The 18,530-nt window shown below is 44.0% G+C and overlaps 1 protein-coding gene across 6 annotated transcripts in view; it reads left to right on the top strand.

The window, feature by feature from the left end:
* The window catches only part of RYR3 (ryanodine receptor 3), a 551,623-nt gene that overhangs the window by 390,987 nt on the left and 142,106 nt on the right, over nt 1-18,530 (top strand). For all 6 annotated transcript variants that reach the window (XM_082384899.1, XM_082384900.1, XM_082384898.1 and 3 more), the window contains 4 exons: nt 12,797-13,070; nt 15,105-15,219; nt 16,698-16,827; nt 17,981-18,084. In XM_082384899.1, the coding sequence (XP_082241025.1) occupies nt 12,797-13,070; nt 15,105-15,219; nt 16,698-16,827; nt 17,981-18,084 (623 nt within the window). The remainder of the gene's footprint in view (nt 1-12,796; nt 13,071-15,104; nt 15,220-16,697; nt 16,828-17,980; nt 18,085-18,530) is intronic.

Raw genomic sequence — 18,530 nt, 5'->3', positions numbered from 1 at the left:
GAATGCTGGGCAGGGGCGGGAGGGAGTGAGGGGGGGACAGGCAAGCACAGACCTCAGGGACGCACGGCTGGGAGTTTGCCTCACCGTCAGTGTATTCTCCACAGTGAATAAGACATAGAAACTAAAAAGCAACTTGATTGCTTTCCCAACAGAGTAAAGACAGAGACCTCAGGTCCCTGAGTCCTTTGCTGTCCCATCTGGGCTTCGTCTTCATTTCAGAGATTTCCCCCCCTAACACATCAGCAAACATCATCTGTTCTCTCTGTGCTCTTTACCCTGTTGTCATCATCGGTCACTTAATCGCCTGAGTGTTTTTGAGAAAGTGATTATGAGGCTGGTTGACTATTTTAGAAACAACAGGCTAATTATCTCCATATGATGGATGAGACCCCAGGAGGCTGCAGAGATGGGCTGGCAGGACCGGCGCCGTGAGTCCCACTGGTGCTTTGCGGGGCCGCCTCTAACGGCAGGGGGTGGCCAGCCAGCTGGGGAAACGGTCCTGGGGGTGAAGCAGTCTGCTTCACAACTGGGGATGCTCTGGCCAAGGTAGAAGACCACTGAGGGAGGGAAACAGATTTAGCAGAAGTAGCCAACCGCCACGAGACTGTCCCCACGTGGCGTGCCCTGAGAGCCAAGGTCCAGGACATCCAGGCCAGGGAGACTGGGAGGTTTGTAGGGTCCAGTTGTGCAGAGAGGAGAGAGGCTCCGTCTCCTGTACAGCACTCACTCCCCCACTGCCTCAGCAGACCCCCTATTTACAAGATCCTTGATTCGTTTATTATATTGAAGTGCTTCCTTGCCGACATAAAAAATAAAGTGAGGATTAGTCTAACAGCGGCCATCCGTGTTGGAGAAACTCAGTTCCTGCCGCATCTGTCTTTTCTATTCTTACACGGTGGTCGTGAGGGTTAAGTGATCATTCAGATACAGCATTTAGCACAGAGTCTGACACACAGGAAGCTCTTAGTAAATACCGGCTACTACTGTTGTGAGAAGTAGAATGTTCTAGCAAGCAGCCTGAACTTTTATCCTTATTCCTCAGCCAAGGAAGCCCGTAGAGAAGGAAACAAGTAGACATGTCCCAAAGTTAAATGGAGAGCTGAGATGAGCGAGAGCTGGGTGCTTTCTTGGATGTTCAGCTGCTTGCTGCAGAGCCGGGCGGTGGGGCGCTTGCGCGTCACATGCCTCTGGGGGTCTGACAGCCAGTGCCTGTTCATTGGGCCCCGTCGTAAACAGAGCGGTTCTTTCTTAGAACAACAATGTCCAGTTGTCTTTGCAGGCTTTGCCTTTCAGGTTTTCAGGGCCTTGTAACCTTGTTCTCAGTGATCTCAATAGAATCATTGTTCTACTGAAATGAGGCAAAAGTGGCACCATGTGCACAGCCGGGGTCAGAGAGGCACCAGGCAAGTTCAGAGAAATTAGCATGATGAATTTTCCAAATCTCCTTGGAGTGGATGGATTTAACTTTCTCCCTGACCGTCTCTGCTCCGAAGTCTAGGTATTTGGATACTTTGTAAGCCCGGAGGAAGCTCTGGAGGTCAGAGCACAGAGGGCATGAGACTTTCCCCAGTAAGTCTTCCCAGCTAAATCTAGAGAGTGTTATTGTGCCATCTGACCCCTGACATAGGGAGGGCTCTTTCTCCTCCAGCAGTCAGGACAGTCATCAGAAAGGCCATCAAGTTTCCACAGCTCATCTCCTCAATGTAAGTGATTAGCGGTGTGCAGTGATGCTTCGATAATGACCACTTCCTCACCATGGTCAGTAACTGCTGGCATTTTAAGATTTTACTTCCTCAGTCTCAGTTTTTACTATTAGTATTTTCTGAATTTTATGAAGCTATTGAGAGTAAGCAGCACTAAGATGGTAAAGTAGATGGGTTTAGATTCTAGCAGGCAAGGTTTGAATCCCTGCTCGCTCATTTACTACTTGTGGCGTTAGGCAAATTTCTGTAACTTCTGTATGTTTCAGTTTTCTTCTCTGTAAAAAAGAGAATAATAATTCCCACTTCACGGGGTAAGGGAAGGGAATATAAGAATTCACTAAAGCAGTGCTCGGTTTAATGTTCTGATACTTAGAAGTTGGTATCCCCATCAGCTTCTGAAGTGAATATACAAAGCACAGGTCATACGTAAGAACTTCACCTCCACAATTATCATTTCAGATGCTTTCATCAAAAAAGAACAGAAAACCCAATTCAGGTAGAGTAACTGACAAGGGACTTTTTTTTTTTTTTTTTTTTAAGAGTTACGATGATCACTGGAGGGGAATGTACATTGAGAAAGCATTTCTTGTTTTCTAAATGTATTTATTTATTTTTGGCTGTGTTGGGTCTTCGTTTCTGTGCGAGGGCTTTCTCTAGTTGCGGCGAGCGGGGGCCACTCTTCATCGCGGTGCGCGGGCCTCTCACTATCGCGGCCTCTCCCGTTGCGGAGCACAGGCTCCAGATGCGCAGGCTCAGTAGTTGTGGCTCACGGGCCCAGTTGCTCCGCGGCACGTGGGATCTTCCCAGACCAGGGCTCGAACCCGTGTCCCCTGCATTAGCAGGCAGACTCTCAACCACCGCGCCACCAGGGAAGCCCCAAGGGACATTTTTGACTGGCGTATCTGGAGGTTTAGAGATGGAGCCAGGCCCTGGTTGAGTTAATCCCTTGGCTCTGCTCACATCCCCAGCCAACACAGTGGCTGTAGTTCTGGGCCTTACATCCATGCTTTACAGTGTCCCAGGGAAAAGCAAGACAGTTTCTTCTGCCCTGATATTCGAGGCAAGGATCCTGAGATCACCTTTGATTGGAGAACTCGATCATGGGTCAACTTATGAACCGATGAGTGTGAACTAGAAAATAACATGTGCGGGTGACTTAGTCAACAGAGCCACCTTTGTAGTGGTGTTGGGCCCTTTCACAGAGGAACATGGGCCATAAGGCAGAGAGGCAGATATCGGTACAAAAGCAGAGTTCTGTTAGGAAGGAAGGATGGTCAAATGGATGCTGGCTCAGTGTCAGGAATATTCATTATGCCACGATGGTCATCACCTTCAGCATCTTTCATATACTCAGCGGGTAGTGTTGAGATGCAGACAGTTCTACCCTTGATGTTCAGAGGGGGAGTAGAGGCCAAAAAGCTGTGTTACGGGAACTAGAGAATGTGCTGTCTGTGATGTGTGCACATTATCTAATGGACCATAGTGGTTCTACGGTAGGTACTTTCCGCGTTTGATGTTGTTCTCGTTTGACACAAGCTCTGGGCCAGATCCAGAGAGACTTTGCTTTTGTCAGCAACCCTGTCATTTATTTACTCCAGTTGCCTCATAAAAAATTTAGAAAACCGGCTCTGTCTCAGGTCCCAGTGTCTGTAGTACTTGCTCACTGAGATGCTCCAGTCTGATTTGGAGCTTCAGGAAAACAGTCAAATATCCTCAACCCAGGACTTCCTATCCATGGAACTATATTAGTTTCCTACTGCTGGTGTAACAAATTACCACAAACTTGGTGGCTTAAAACAACACAAATTTGTTATCACCCAGCTCTGGAGGTCACAAGTCTAAAATGGGTTAGTAGCATTGCAGTCTTTCTGGAGAGAATCTGCTTCTTGCCTTTCCCAACTTCAAAAGGCCTCCTGCATTTTTTGACTGGCGGCCCCTCCAGCAGAGGTACCGGTCCAACCTCTGCTTCTGTCATCACAAGTCCTTCTCTGACTGTAACCCTCCTGCCTCCCTCGTAAAAGGACCCTTGTGATTACATTGAGCCCACCCAGATAACCCGGGATAATCTTCCCATCTCAAGATCCTTAACTTAAACGCATATGCAAAGTATCTTTGCCGTGTAAGGTAACATATTCACAGGTTCTGAGAATTTGGAGCTGAACATCTTGGCGGGGGTGTAGAGGGGCATTATTCAGCCTACCCCAAGGAGGAAGAAAGCAGAGGTCAAAATACACTTGTTCTTTCTACTCGGAATTGATCTACCAACTGTTACGCCTCCAGAGCACTTGCAGCATACCACAAGCTGACTTTTTAATCACCTAGAATTTAAAAATAAGTGTACGTAATTTAGAGACACGTAACTATTTTTCTTTTTCCTTTGTAAGTGTGAGCATTATAAATTGCTTTCTAAGTTTAAACTAAGTGCAGTGCAATTTTGTTTGCTCCCTCTCCACAATGTAATCGGGAACACTTTTTCTTCCAAACTGACCCAGATTTAAGAGCACACTTGAAGAAATGTAACACCAGCATAGGTTTGGACTCTGTAAGCTGCAGGGATTTGCTTTGCCAGTGGCCAACATCTGCTCTCTGATAATAAGCATGCACTTCATTGTTTGATGGCCACTTGGACTGTAGTCTAAATTTAGAGATGAAAAGATTCTTTTCAGACCTCTGAAGCCTAAAAATTTAAACCTGCACCGTGAGAATAAATGGCCTTTCTCTTATTGTAGTTGGCATGGCAAAGCTGGTAATTTGACCATTTAGAAAAGCGTTATACCAAGTATGATGGGTGACTCCCTAGAGAATTTGCTTGCTAGGTTCACAGAATGGTGGGCTTGAGGTTCTGAGGTCCAATAGGAGGTTACAAAGTGACAAGAGGAAGGAAATAAACAACTTACCAACAAATACTACCTGGGCTCCCAAACCGGTGTACTAAGGCTAGCTCTAATTTGAAGACACTCTAATCCTTTCTTCTTATGTGGAATGTCTGACTAGTCGAGAAATTAAGTAGTGAAGTAGCTATTTTTCTTTTAGACTACCTTCTAGTCATCAAGTCTCCCTAAACAATACAGTGCCTTAGAAATATTTCCACTCTGAGTTAGCCTGAGCAATCATTTAAAATGCGGTTTCTAGATCATATACTTGATATAATTGCCTAGATTTGACTATCCCTAATTAGACTAATTACAAAAGTAAGGTGTGAGTCAGAATGTTAATAATTTCATAAGTGAAGCCATTTATAGTCATCAAGGAAACCACACGTACACGTCTAGCTTCCCAAAGGCGTTCTGTTTCATAGGATGTTTTATCTCTCAACAGAAAAACAAGGGCTTGGTTACATATCTTTCTTTCTTTTTTGTTTTTGAAAAGAGCACGCTAGCTTTTTTAAAATCCCATGAGCTGAACTATCCAGTTCACTTGACAAGGCCTTCTTGGAACAGGTAAATCGGTGGATAAAAATCCTAGCGTTGCAACCAAGACTGGGGAAGCAATTTTATCACATGGGGTGGAGGTTCTGAGTGGAGCAATTAAGCGTGTGTGCACATGTATGAGAAAGTAACAGGGGCCAGAACATGATGGCAAACAGTAGATGGACCTCTCCACCTCACCTTTACCTTATTCCCAGAGCCTCGCCCCCTTCAGGAGATGTATTTCTTTTCTTTTCTTTTTTTGTAGTTTTAGCAATTTTTTTTCCCATTGATTAACTATGTTGTGTTAGTTTCAGGTGTACAACAAAGTGGTTCAGTTATACATATACAAGTATCTATTCTTTTTCAGATTCTTTTCCCATATAGGTTATTACAGAATATTGAGTAGAGTTCCCCATGCTATACAGTAGGACCTTGTTGGTTATATATTTTAAATATAGCAATGTGTACGCGTCAATCTCAAACTCCCAATCTATCCCTCCCCCACCCCCCTGTTCCTATAACCATAAATTGGTTCTCTAAGTACAGAAACAGACTCACAGACTTGGAGATGTGTTTCTTATGAACACCAGAGTGTCTTTAGTCATTAACGGGCAGCATTTCCAAAGATGAATTTAGAAAAACAGCAGAAATGAAATCAATATTTAGTTGTATCTGTCTCTGCTTAAGAAAGAGATTCAGATATATCTCGAGAATCGCCTCCGTTTGCTTTGTTGAAAATCCTTCCAAAATTGTCAGCACTCTCCCATTGATACCAGAAAAAAAAAATAAGTATTTACTACGTGAACTACTTGTGTGAATCATATTTTGAAGGGAAATGGCATTCCAAACCATTGGAATGTCTTTTCTCTCAGATCGTTTTGTATCCCCCTTGGAGGGACCCTCTTAACTTCATGATAGAACTTTTTCCTCCCTTCTTCTTTAGTCTCCATGTAATGTGGACCTATTCTAGAAACATAAAGAACTTTAGATAAAGGACTCGTTAGGGAAAAAAGTAAGAAGGGAAGATCTGATCATTTCTCTTCTCTGATTTCTTTTGGGTACATGTATTACAATGGAAGTTGTACCTTCTTATAAGTTGTCTTATTTCTAAATGTCTTAGGCAACACAGTTTCACCCATTATTTTACACTTTATTTCTTCTTCACATGTATGTATTTAGTTTTCCCAGCTAGGCTGCTGTGGGTAATTACTGTGTCTTGAAATAGTTTCATATAGAGTTCTTTACTCAAAATTGGGCACGTAACAGAAATTATCGTTCTATTAATAAGCTAATTTAGGAGGGACACAACTGGAGGTAATTCAGCTACTAAGATGAGGAGAGGCAGAAACAGGTGAGTGACGTCTGTCCTGAGGCCTAGATATACATGGCCTCCAGAGCAAAGCCTTCTGGAATTGACAGCCCCGGTTTCCAGCGTTAATGAGAGTGAGGTCTTTGCTGAAAGGTAAGCTGATGTCGGGGGCAGAGGATTAATGCCGCCCCCTGCAGCCTGCAGCCCACCTTTTCTCTGTGCACCCCGTTGTACTGGCCACAGAGCAGGCTGCAGAAGGCCCAGCAACCTCCGTATCAAAGATACCCGGCCCCCTCCTTGCTCCCAAGGTGACTGATCTTCAACCCAAATGGAAGAGGGAAGCATTTAGGGCCCTTCAAGCTGGCGGGAAGCCCTTTGGTGATGAATGAGTAACGGCTGGGCCCCTTACCGACTGCCGGGATTCAATTTTCGAGATAATGATTCTTTAATCTTCACTTTAATTCTCAATGTGAGCTGTCTTACTCTTTTTATACTCTCATTTAATCTACCTCCTATCCAGAAACAAACAGAGAAAGCTTCCTAAGCTGCACTTTTCAAGGTTCAGGTCTCAGCCACTTGATTAGAATCACATAGCCTAATGGAACAGGGTTTCATCTTAGCTGGAGGGAAAGCTTTGCTTTCCAATCACAGCCATCACCTAACATAGGCCTTTTATAGAGACCACTGATTCTCTAAATTTTGGTCTTGAGACCCCTTTATGCTCTTAAAAATTACCAAGGATCCCAAAATGCTTTAGTTTATGAGGATTATATCTATCACATTAACACATTTAAAACTGAATTAGAATTAGAATTGTTTTAAATTCTCATTTATTATCAATTTTATGAGAAGATGGTTATTTGTTAATTCCTTTAAAAATAATAAACCCAATTATGCTTAGTGAAATAAGTCAGAGAAAGACAAATACATTGTATTATCACTTATATGTGGAATCTAAAAAATAAAACAAACAAATGAATACAGCAAAACAGAAACAAACTCACAGATATAGAGAACAAACTAGTGGTTACCAGTGGGGAGAGGGAAGAGAGGAGGGGCAAGATAGGGTAGGGGATTAAGAGGTACAAACTACTATGTATAAAATACGTAAGCTGCAAGGATATATTGTACAGCACAGGGAATATAGCCAATATCTTATAATAACTTTAAATGGAGTATAATCTATAAAAATACTGAATCACTGTGTTGTACACCTGAAACTAATATATTATAAATCAACGATACTTCAATAAATAAATTAAATAATAATAGTAAACCCATTACATGTTACATAAATAACATACTTCTATGAAAAACAACTGAATTTTTTAAAATTAAAAAAATGATGAGTGACGTTGTTTTGTATTTTTATAAATCTGTGTCTCACTTAGAAGATAGCTAGATTCTGTTGTTTGGTGTTTTTTTTTTGAATTCTTGTATCTGGTTAAAGAATTCGCCCCAAACAGACATATAGTTGGAAAGGGAAGGAGTATTTTTAGTAGCCTTTTCAGTTAATTGTGGATATTCTTCTCTGATACTACGTCAAAACTCAGCAAGTAATAGTTCCTCAGAAGTTAATTTGCTATGTGGGATCTGAAATCATAGTAAAGAAATTTTTGTATTTGGTTACATAACAATCCATTGGTCTATCTTACATATTAAATGGATTCTTTTACCCATGATGCTTTTGTAACATCATGCATTGATCTTTGGGAAATTATTGGTTCACTGAGTTATGCAGAGCTTTCAAATGTTGACACATTTTATGATAAACTATTTTAAAATCATTCATTAATATCAACAGCTTAATCAGAAAAGTCTTTAAGTGCTGGGAAGCTGTCAAATTCACAGTGGCAGATAAACATTTTGCAGAATTCTAGTTTTCACTTGAAAGCTCGAATGATAAACTTGGCAATAGGTACTATCAGTTGTTTTCCTTCAAGTGACAGGCTTCTTTCATTTTTAAGAAAATATCTCTCTGTTAGTCAAGTGTGAGTAACCATAGTTTGTCTGTCGTTCTTTTAATTAAGATGTCATTCCATGAAATAAGCACCTAGTTTAGCTCATAACAATCACGACAATTGCACAGGTGTTTTTCCTCAGGAAAACCGCTGACCTTTGTACAACAGAAGTGCTTTAGACATGCTTCCCATTTTGTCAGACGGGATATTAAAAGGATGTATACTCAAGAGTTTATTGTTAATAAAATTAACAATCTTTATATTTCACTCAGAACGTTCTTATGTGACACTGGGCGTTGTTCTAGGGATGTGGCAGTAAAGCATAGAGTTTGGTGCTGCTGCCGTGATTTGTGCTAGGTCCCCAGCAGATTTACTCACTGTTGCTTTTGCACCATCAGTGTTGCTATCCGCACAATTAAAAAGGCAAACGACATCTTAGAATTATTATGAAAATACAGTAGGCCTTGCAAACTTCCTGAAGGGTCTTGGAGACCCAAGGGGTCTGTGGACCACATTTTTATAGCTTCTGGCATAGATAGATAGCATAATAGTTACCCTTAAGCCCACGGTATATGCCAGACATGGTTGTGTGCATTAATTATTTTAATCCCCAGATGTACAGATATATAGAGAGCCTACCACATTCTAGAAAATGTATTCTTGGGCTTCCCTGGTGGTGCAGTGGTTGAGAATCCGCCTGCCAATGCAGGGGACACGGGTTCGAGCCCTGGTCTGGGAGGATCCCACATGCCGCGGAGCAAATAGGCCCGTGCGCCACAACTACTGAGCCCGCGAGCCACAACTACTGAAGCCTGCGTGCCTAGAGCCCGTGCTCCACAAGAGAAGCCACCGCAATGAGAAGCCCGCGCACAGCAACGAACAGCAGCCCCCGCTCACCGCAAGTAGAGAAAGCCCACGCGCAGCAAGGAAGACCCAAAGAAGCCAAAAATAAATAAATAAATAAATAAATTTTAAGAAAAGAAAAGAAAATGTATTCTTTTTAACCTTTCTACCCTGGTTACGCTGCTCTGATGCTGGCTCGTGGGAGCTAATTAAAATCTGAGGAATTGTCAACAGCGTTGCTGCCAGGGGTATAATGCTCCATTTTCTCAGCCCCAGAAGTGTTTAGACCTTTAGAAATTCATGATGCAGTCTACGTTTGCTTGGTGGGTGCTAGGTCTCTAGCATACGTCAGGCCACAAAGTATGCTGTGCTTTTCAGGGTTCTTAAGAATGTTTCCTCCCTCCCCCCAATTTGCTTTCTTCTCATAGTTATTCTTTCTCTCACTTTCTGGACCTTGGTCTCACCATTTGAACCCCTGTCCAACAAGAATGGCCTTAAATGTCATGCCTTTGGCTGAATTACATCTGCCCATCAATACACAATGATGAGTTGCTTTTTCTGTCAGGATCTTGGGGCCACATTTTTTTAGCTGAGCATTAGCTTGGTCACACACAGATAATTGTTTATCCTGTTGTCTCATACGTACCTTGAAGGCTGGCCTGGACGAAGAACCTGTGGGGCATTTCCTGCTCCACCCTTTCGGGTTAAAGAGCTGTTTCTCAGAAACGGACTCACAGACATAGAGAACAGACTTGTGGTTGTCAAGGAGGATTGCGGGGGGAGGGTGTGATGGATTGGGGGTTTGGGATTAGCAGATACAAACTATTACATAGAGAATCGATAACAGCAAGATCCTACTGTAGAGCACAGGGAACTGTACTCAGTGTCCTGTGATAAACCATAATGGAAAATAAAACTTTAAAAAAAGACTGTGTATACATATATATGTGTGTGTGTGTGTGTGTATACATGTATATATATGTATAACTGAATCACTTTGCTGTATAGCAGAAATTAACACAACATTGTAAATCAACTATACTAAAATAAAATCTTGCCCTTTCCAAAAAAGAAAAAAATAGCTGTTTCCTTTCCCATTTGCCCTCTCATGAGATGTTTTGCTGGCAATGTTTTGTTCTCTAGGCTACAAATGTTGATTTGGATTGATAAGTCTGTGGGTGGCTAAGAGCTCTCCCAGATCCCGAATTAATCCGAAAGCCAGGTTAAGGGAAAGCTAATATTTGCTTGGTTTCATTATGACTCTGTAAAATTCCCTGTTGGAATGGTCCTTGAGCTGATTAACGACTCTGATGGTTGTTTTTCATGTGTGGCGGGGACTGTGGTGATGTGTGTTATCTCTGCAAAGAATTTGGTTGTAGGTATTGAGAACTGTAATTCTTTCAGGCCAAATTCAGGCTTAAGAGGGAACTGTACATAGAAGACTAGGACTAGATAAAATTACGTTGCGTCCAAGAGTGTCTGTGGTTTTGTCCTGCTTTTATTCCTTAGTGTGACTGTTAGGTAGGAGAAACAGGAACTTTTACATTTGGCTACTGAGGAAACAAGTTCCTGAGAGGAGCCCAGGCTTAGACCATAAACAACTTTTCTCTCTCAGAGAGTACAGATATTATCTAACCTAACAGATATTAGTCAGCAATCCCTGCCTAGTGAGATCTCTTAGGAACATCTTTTAACTGTGCTTCTCTCTGCCTTGGGTATCCTTTTTTAAGTTTTTCAGCTTATGTCTCCTATCTGAACCTAAAACACACACCGGGTTGATAGACACAGCGGTAAGTTAAATTAATCCATTACATCTAGATCTCTTCTGCAGCTTTGGTAATGAAGTTCTATTTTTTTTTTTAATTTTTATTTATTTATTTATGGCTGTGCTGGGTCTTCGTTTCTGTGCGAGGGCTTTCTCTAGTTGTGGCAAGCGGGGGCCACTCTTCATCGCGGTGCGCTGGCCTCTCACTCTCGCGGCCTCTCTTGTTGCAGAGCACAGGCTCCAGACGCGCAGGCTCAGTAATTGTGGCTCACGGGCCTAGTCGCTCCGCGGCATGTGGGATCCTCCCAGATCAGGGCTCGAACCCGTGTCCCCTGCATTGGCAGGCAGATTCTCAACCACTGCGCCACCAGGGAAGCCCTGAAGTTCTATTTTTATACCCTTATGATGAGCCATTGCTGTATGTAGAGCAGATATCTGCCGTATTTAGTGGTATGGAGTAGAAAACTAGACTGTTAGAGATGGGGCACAGGCTCCCAAGAGCACCCATCTGAGTTGATTCCCAGTCATTTCACTGATAGACTATGTGACCCTCATCATCCCCTGAACTCTGCCTTTATCACTGGGTCTGAATTAACGATCTTGGTGCCATCCATACCTTGCAGGAGCGTGACAGGCAGAGCCGGACTTGGATGAAATTCTAAGAGCAGCATTTCTAACTTCTGTTATGGCATTTTCTGGAAATGTGTATGGCATGGAGAGGGGTGAGCAGTAGCTTCCCAGACATTCTGGCAGGGTCCCCTGTCACTCTGCACAGATGTCCTCCTGCACAGATCTGCCTCTCTCTTTTGGTCATCTTTCCACACCAGTGCCCATCAGCACTTCTCGGGGGCCATTCAGTCCAACCTCTGAAGGTCCCAGGTCTGGTTTGAGCCCCACTTCAGCCATCTTTCCTTTACTTGTGCAGCCAGTGGTGTTTCTGTGCAACCAGAGCCCTGATAAATTTTGAATTCAAAGTCCTACTGGTTTCCCTCTTGATGCTTGTGAAATTAGTCCTTGACATAACGTCAGCTGACTCCTGCCAAAGATCCAAGACAACACAGCCAGTTCAGCGGGTGATGGGCAGATGTCCAGTGTTGCAAGGTCTTTGGACCTAATAGAGTGTTCTCGGTCCACTTCTCTCCATCCCCTAATGTATGTTTATGTCTGTGTCATCTCAAATATATTTTAGAGTTCTTGAATCAGTGGCATGGCTTACTCAGTTCGTGGTACGTGGTATCTTTAGAACACTTGGAGAATAGCATTTATGGTAGAGAAATCCCAGCGCTTAATAGTGCTTTACTCTAAAGAGGCAGTGACCAATGTCTTCTTAATGTTTTCATGCATCCAGAATCACTCACTCCCCACTCTATCCCATGGCGCTTGCATCCATACCCCCATGTTAGTGTGTATTACATTATATTATAAAATAAAGATAAAACGTAACTTTTAAGTCAAAATGAAAATGTAAAGAACCAGCTTGTGAGCACCCTGAAGGCAAGAAGGCATCTTACTTTGTCTTCTACATCCAGCATCATTCAAACGTCATTTAATGTCATTTAATCCAAATAGAATATTTAGGTTTCTCAATTCAAAGTGGAGATATTCTTTTCTTATAGTACGGCTCACGGTCCTGCCTTTTGGTAATATGTTCTACTTCTCTACCTGCCATACCCCACCCTTAAAGAAAGAATTTTTTCACCCTGCCCAGCTGATGATGTGTATTATTACTGAATGACGTGGCGGAAGTACACAGCTCTCCTGAGCCTTGACAGCCGCGGTACTGGTCCTTCCTCTTGTCCTTCTAGCGACGCTGAAGGAGCTCATCTCAGAGACCATGATCTGCTGGGCCCAGGAGGACCAGATCCAGGATGCAGAGCTGGTTCGGATGATGTTCAGCCTCCTGCGGAGGCAGTACGACAGCATCGGGGAGCTGCTGCAGGCGCTGCGGAAGACCTACACCATCAGCCAGGTCTCCGTGAGCGACACCATCAGCCTGCTGGCTGCCCTGGGCCAGATTCGCTGCCTGCTCAGTGTCCGGATGGGCAAGGAGGAGGAGTTGCTCATGATCAACGGGCTGGGGTAGGTCATTCCCATCAAGGGCAAGTTCTCAGAGAAGCTTCCGGTGGGAAAACCGGTTCAGCTTGCTACATGGCAGTTCCGGAATCAAATCACATAAAACCTCCGTGTGCCCCCATCCTGACTTCACTCCTCATGGGATTATGTGCTCATTAAATCAGTCACCTTCGATAACCTGAGAGACCAGGGCTACTTGGGATGAAGGGACATGGCCAGAAGCAGTGGGGAGGAGTCTTGGAGAAAAGCAGATATTTAGTTTGAATCTGATAAAAGTAGCCCCAGGGAGGCAATGAAAAAAATCCAGAGGAAGGGGCAGTGTGTTCAACCCAACAAGAGAGAAACGTTTTGAGCACTTGATTTTTTGACTGGAGATCTTCTGAGACTTCCCTCTGAAAAATTACAGCCCAGTTCCTCCCTTTTTTCAGGACTAATGTGGAGTCATTTTCTTCAGTTCTTTGAGACACCTTTCCCCATGACAATAGCTCGTGGCTCTTCCTTAGAAGCCATGTCACCAGAAAGATTGCATTTTATTTATTTGTTTATTTTTAATTTCATCATTTAAAAATTTTTTTTATTTTTATACAATTTTTAAAGGTTACTTTTCATTTACAGTTATTACAAAATATTGGCTAAATTCCCCGTGTTGTACAATACATCCTTGAGCCTGTCTCACACCCAACAGTTTGTACCTCCCACTGCCCCACCCCTATGTTTCCCCTCCCCACCTCCCCACTAGTAACAACTAATTTGGTCTCTATATCTGTGGGTCTGCTTCTTTTTTGTTGTATTCACTAGTTTGTTATATTTTTTAGATTCTACATATAAGTGATATCAGACAGTATTTGTCCTTCTCTGATTTATTTCACTTAGCAGAATGCCCCCCAAGTCCATCCATGTTCCTGCAAATAGCAAATTTTCATTCTTTTTTATGGCTGAGTAGTGTTCCATTGTATATATATATATACCACAAGAAAGATCACATTTTAGACATCAAAAAGATTTCCTTTAATTAGGTAGCATAGTTCCCTGTTGCAGATGAGAAAAACTGAAGCCCCAAAAGGCTCACTGACCAGCCCACAGTTTTACTTGATTAAAATCACGCACTAGAGCTACAGCCTTCCTGCTGCTGGATGTTCCATCCTACCACCCTCGAGCCAGCAGAGTAAAGGAGCATCACTGGGGCCCAGAACAGGGACTCTGAGGATACCTGCTGGGAGTCAGGGGGAGATGCATGCATTTTTAAAACTCATTTCCAAAGAGGAATCTTATAATAGAGATGAAGAGACTTTTATGGAAAGAGAAAAAAGCCACAGAATTAGCCTCTCCCCCAGGCCTTGCAGTAGACACAGCTGTGCTAAAAACTGAGTGTGTCTCCTCTCAACAGCTGCAACCCTTGGGGGAATGGGAATGGGCAGAGAGTAACCACCTGCAAGGGATTCCACAGCCGGGTCACAGGATGCTTCTGTGTTTTGATTTGTCTGCAGCTTTATTATGTGAATTTATGTTGAATGACTTAAAAGTATAATTATTTTTATGTTTCATTGTTGATCATTTCATTGATTTTTTAGCACTGTTGTCCAAAAATATCACTGGTACCTAATACACAATTGCCTTAAGGAAAGGGTACAGCCCTACCATTTGGATATCTGAAGTACACAGAGACATAGATATAAGGACAAGAGAACAGAAAATAGAAGACCCTTAGCACACAGAGGAAGAGAAATCCAGTGATTTGAGCTGTCTCAAAACTATTACGAGCAAAAAAATCAAGGGACAACTGTTTAATGTCATTAGAAGGAAATATTTCAAAGAAAGAGGGCACTTAGTAGAAATAAAGGAGCACAAAATATTCCTTTCAGCTAAAGAAAGGCCCTCCATGTATATTCTCACCAACCTAGTGCCTTCTTAGCGTCTTTCCAGCACGTCACATGTACATGACTTCACCCCGAGTATGTTTGTGCATTTGTGTGTTCTCGCCCCTGAATTGTCGTAGCATTGAAATAAGCAAGGGCTGACCTCTCTCTCCGATTACCCTAGAGACATAATGAACAACAAGGTGTTTTACCAGCACCCCAACCTCATGCGAGTCCTCGGCATGCACGAGACAGTCATGGAGGTGATGGTGAACGTGCTGGGTGCAGAGAAATCTCAGGTAATGCTCGGAGGAGAATTTAACCAGAACTTGACCCCTGGGCAGGGACACGTGAGGTGACCTCTTCACAGCCACGTGGCTGGTGCCTACTGCCTAGTGACTCTTCCCAAGGAGGGGGCGGGGATGAGCACACAGCCAGGAAGGAGCCAAGAGATGGGGTCCAGCCAGTGTAGGAGTTCTTCTCGCTCATTCCACCGGTCTGCTTAGTCTCCTTCCCATCCTCTGCAGCCCTGGTCCTTCCGAGATGGAATGCCTCTGGTTCCGCTTAGGAGCCTGGTGTGTTTGGTGCTGTGTCGGGAGAAGGCTGTTCTAAAGGAGAGCACGATTTTAATAACGATCCTGGCAGTGTTCCCACCAGAGTATGCGTGTTTCCTCCCTGAGCCAAGCTCCTGAGGATGTTGGATTTCCTGGCCAGCTCCCCCATGAGGAGCCTGCTGTCAGGGGGAGCTCCTGTTGCCAAGGGGCAGGGAGTGCTGATAGGGCCCACGTGGGCATGTATCCCAACTTGTCTGCGTCCTCCTCAGAGTTAGAGAGCTTCTGAAGGCAGAAGATGGGGTATGTTTTCAAATATTGGAAATTGCGAAGTGCCTGATCCTAGGAAAGCAGTTCCACCAGCATTGACAGGTGAGGGTTGTGAGGGAAGAACAGGAACCAAGCTGACCTTCCTCCTCACTTCCTTCCTTCTGGTCTCTTTTGAAAGTGGACTCTCTCCAGAAGATCCCTGAGCAAATGTCTGGATGCCTCAGCAGGCAGGCAGACTGGAGCTTTCAGGAAATTAAGGGCTTTCTAGGGTCCTGAGCCAACACTGACACCACTTATTGAACATGATTGATCAGACAGAAGATGTGGCCAAGCCCTGGATATGCTAATTACTTTGTTAAGCAGAGAAGCCAAGCACTGTAGATGGTAATAGAAGTTGGCATCTCAGTGCTAAATTGTAGGAATCATATTACGAGTACTATAGGAGCCCATAGGAGAGTGGTTATCAAGGACAGAAGTAATTGGGGAAGGCTCACAGTCTGAGAGGGTGATGCTTTGGGGGCTTCTACAACTGTAGGGGCCAGTCTTTACCCAGAAGACTCAGGTTTGATAATAGTTTTGGGTCTTGTTTGTCTGTGATCACCCATCTCCCTTTCTGTCTACTCCCTTCCTAGTTAGAATGGTCTGATGTAGGGTTGTACAGTTTCTCATGACATGTAAGGATGACTGGGATTCTGGTTTGACATCTATTTTCTTTGAAAGAAAGATACTTCAGGAACTATAATTAGCTCTCAGTATTTTTAGAAGCCTCTTTTAGGTGTGTATTCTCTGTCCCTCCTATGAATCAGTCTTGGAACCATCTGGAAGTAAGGAGAAAATTCCTTTTCCAAACGGTTGGCAGCTTGCAAGACTTCACCCTAAGACTCTTTGAAGTCAGCCTTTTCAGAAAGGCCTCGTGATAGATTCTTCTCCCTGACACTTTCTACTTCTCCCTACAGATTGCCTTTCCGAAGATGGTTGCTAGCTGTTGCCGCTTCCTGTGCTATTTCTGTCGAATTAGCCGACAAAATCAGAAGGCCATGTTTGAGCATCTCAGTTACCTGCTGGAGAATAGCAGCGTTGGCCTAGGTAGGTCACATTATAACGTCTGCTGTTGGCTCAGAGGTTACCCTCCCCCTGCTGACCACTTAGGCAATAAAGGGAAAGAAGTCACATGCATGCTATGGTATTTTTAAATATAAGAAGGAACCCTGCCTGATCTAAAAACAGGTGAGATGATAATAATACCGTGTCTCTGCTCTCCAACCTGAGTAGAGAAGTCGCTGCCAGCCAGCGCTGGTGACAGATTTGTGTCAGCATAGTCACACAGTTTGCCTCCTGTCTCTGGGGACCAGCGGCTCATGGTTTATGAAATGCTGCCTGAGACTGTGGATGTAGTCTGGAGATACAGCGCCTCCCAGCCCATTCAGCTGACCAGGGAGCAGTGCTAACGAGACCAAGGTCATGGATCCAGTCCCCTCTTGGGCTGCATGCCTGTCCCATCAGCCAACCAACCAGTGCTTTCGTAGCTGCAAGGCAGACGGGCCAGGAGCAACTATGGACAAACAGTGGAAATCCATCACCGTTGCTAGAAAACCAACGCATGCACATGCCTCACTCACTGTTGTGCATGTAAACCAAATGAATTTGTGGAAGACTCAAATACACACATTACGTGCACGTGAAATCTGAAATCTCAGTCTTCCTATTTATCAAATGCAACCATACACTAACCAACCTTTTTATAAAATGCCACCTGAAGTTTTTCTCAGTTCTAGCCTAAGAACCAAACAAAGGAAACGAAAGACGTTGGTGACCTGATTTAACTGTAAGAGCTAATGCTGTTTGAGGCTATTTTTAAACTCTAGGTGGTGACCCCAGAAATGGCCAAGTTATGTGAGCTTAGTTGATCAAGTGACATCTGAGACTTTTGAATGATCACCAAATGGGGGCCCAAGAACTTCCACGTTAGAAAAGCACTTGAAAATACGTGGTCCCAGCTGATCCTATGAACTGATTTTCTAACTTAAGCTATGTTCGAAATCAGTAATGAGTGTGGGGAGGAAAGATAGCAAATAGAGGTCTTCTTAAATTGGGCGGGCAGCCCCCCTCGGAGGACAGCGATGGGACCCAGGTTTTGTGTTTGCTGCCCTCTCCTGGCCAGTACTGTGCACTGCAACCTCAGCTCAGCGCTAGATGGCCTCTTTCTCCCTTTCTTTCTCCTTCTCTCCTCCTTCCTCAGCCTCCCCGTCCATGAGAGGATCCACCCCGCTGGATGTGGCTGCTTCCTCTGTGATGGACAACAACGAGTTAGCGCTGGGCTTAGAGGAACCAGACCTCGAGAAGGTAAGTGGCCCTGGGGAGGCACTGTGCTTGCTGCCCTCTGCCTGTAGCACAGCCAGGCCAAGGAAAAGCAGACGGAAGTCTGGGTCTCCGTCAGAACCTCTTTAGCGTGTGACAAAAATATGGGGGGGAATGTGAGTCACTGGCAGCTGTGTGATAATTAGGACCAAGCATCTCCTGTGGTCAGGGCTCGCCAGCTCCACAGACGTGGACATGTGTGTTCTTTGTGTGTGAAGGCCCAGCCTCACTGGTCTGCATGGGACCCCCAGAGACCTGTGGTTCCTAATAAAGTTCTGTGTCATCGAATTTACATGTTTATACACTAAAGAAAGCGACATGACAGAAAACGGTATAATTACTATAAAGATAAAGAGCGCCCACACATGTCCTCTCCGTGGACAGAGGAGATGAGACTGAGCTACCCGACGTCGTCGGGACGGTGAAGTGCA

Source organism: Balaenoptera borealis (assembly GCF_965194805.1).
Source record: "Balaenoptera borealis genome assembly, chromosome: 3".
Taxonomy (NCBI): domain Eukaryota; kingdom Metazoa; phylum Chordata; class Mammalia; order Artiodactyla; family Balaenopteridae; genus Balaenoptera; species Balaenoptera borealis.
The sequence above is the reverse complement of the archived record's forward strand: the minus strand, read 5'-3'. Positions and strand labels throughout refer to the sequence as shown.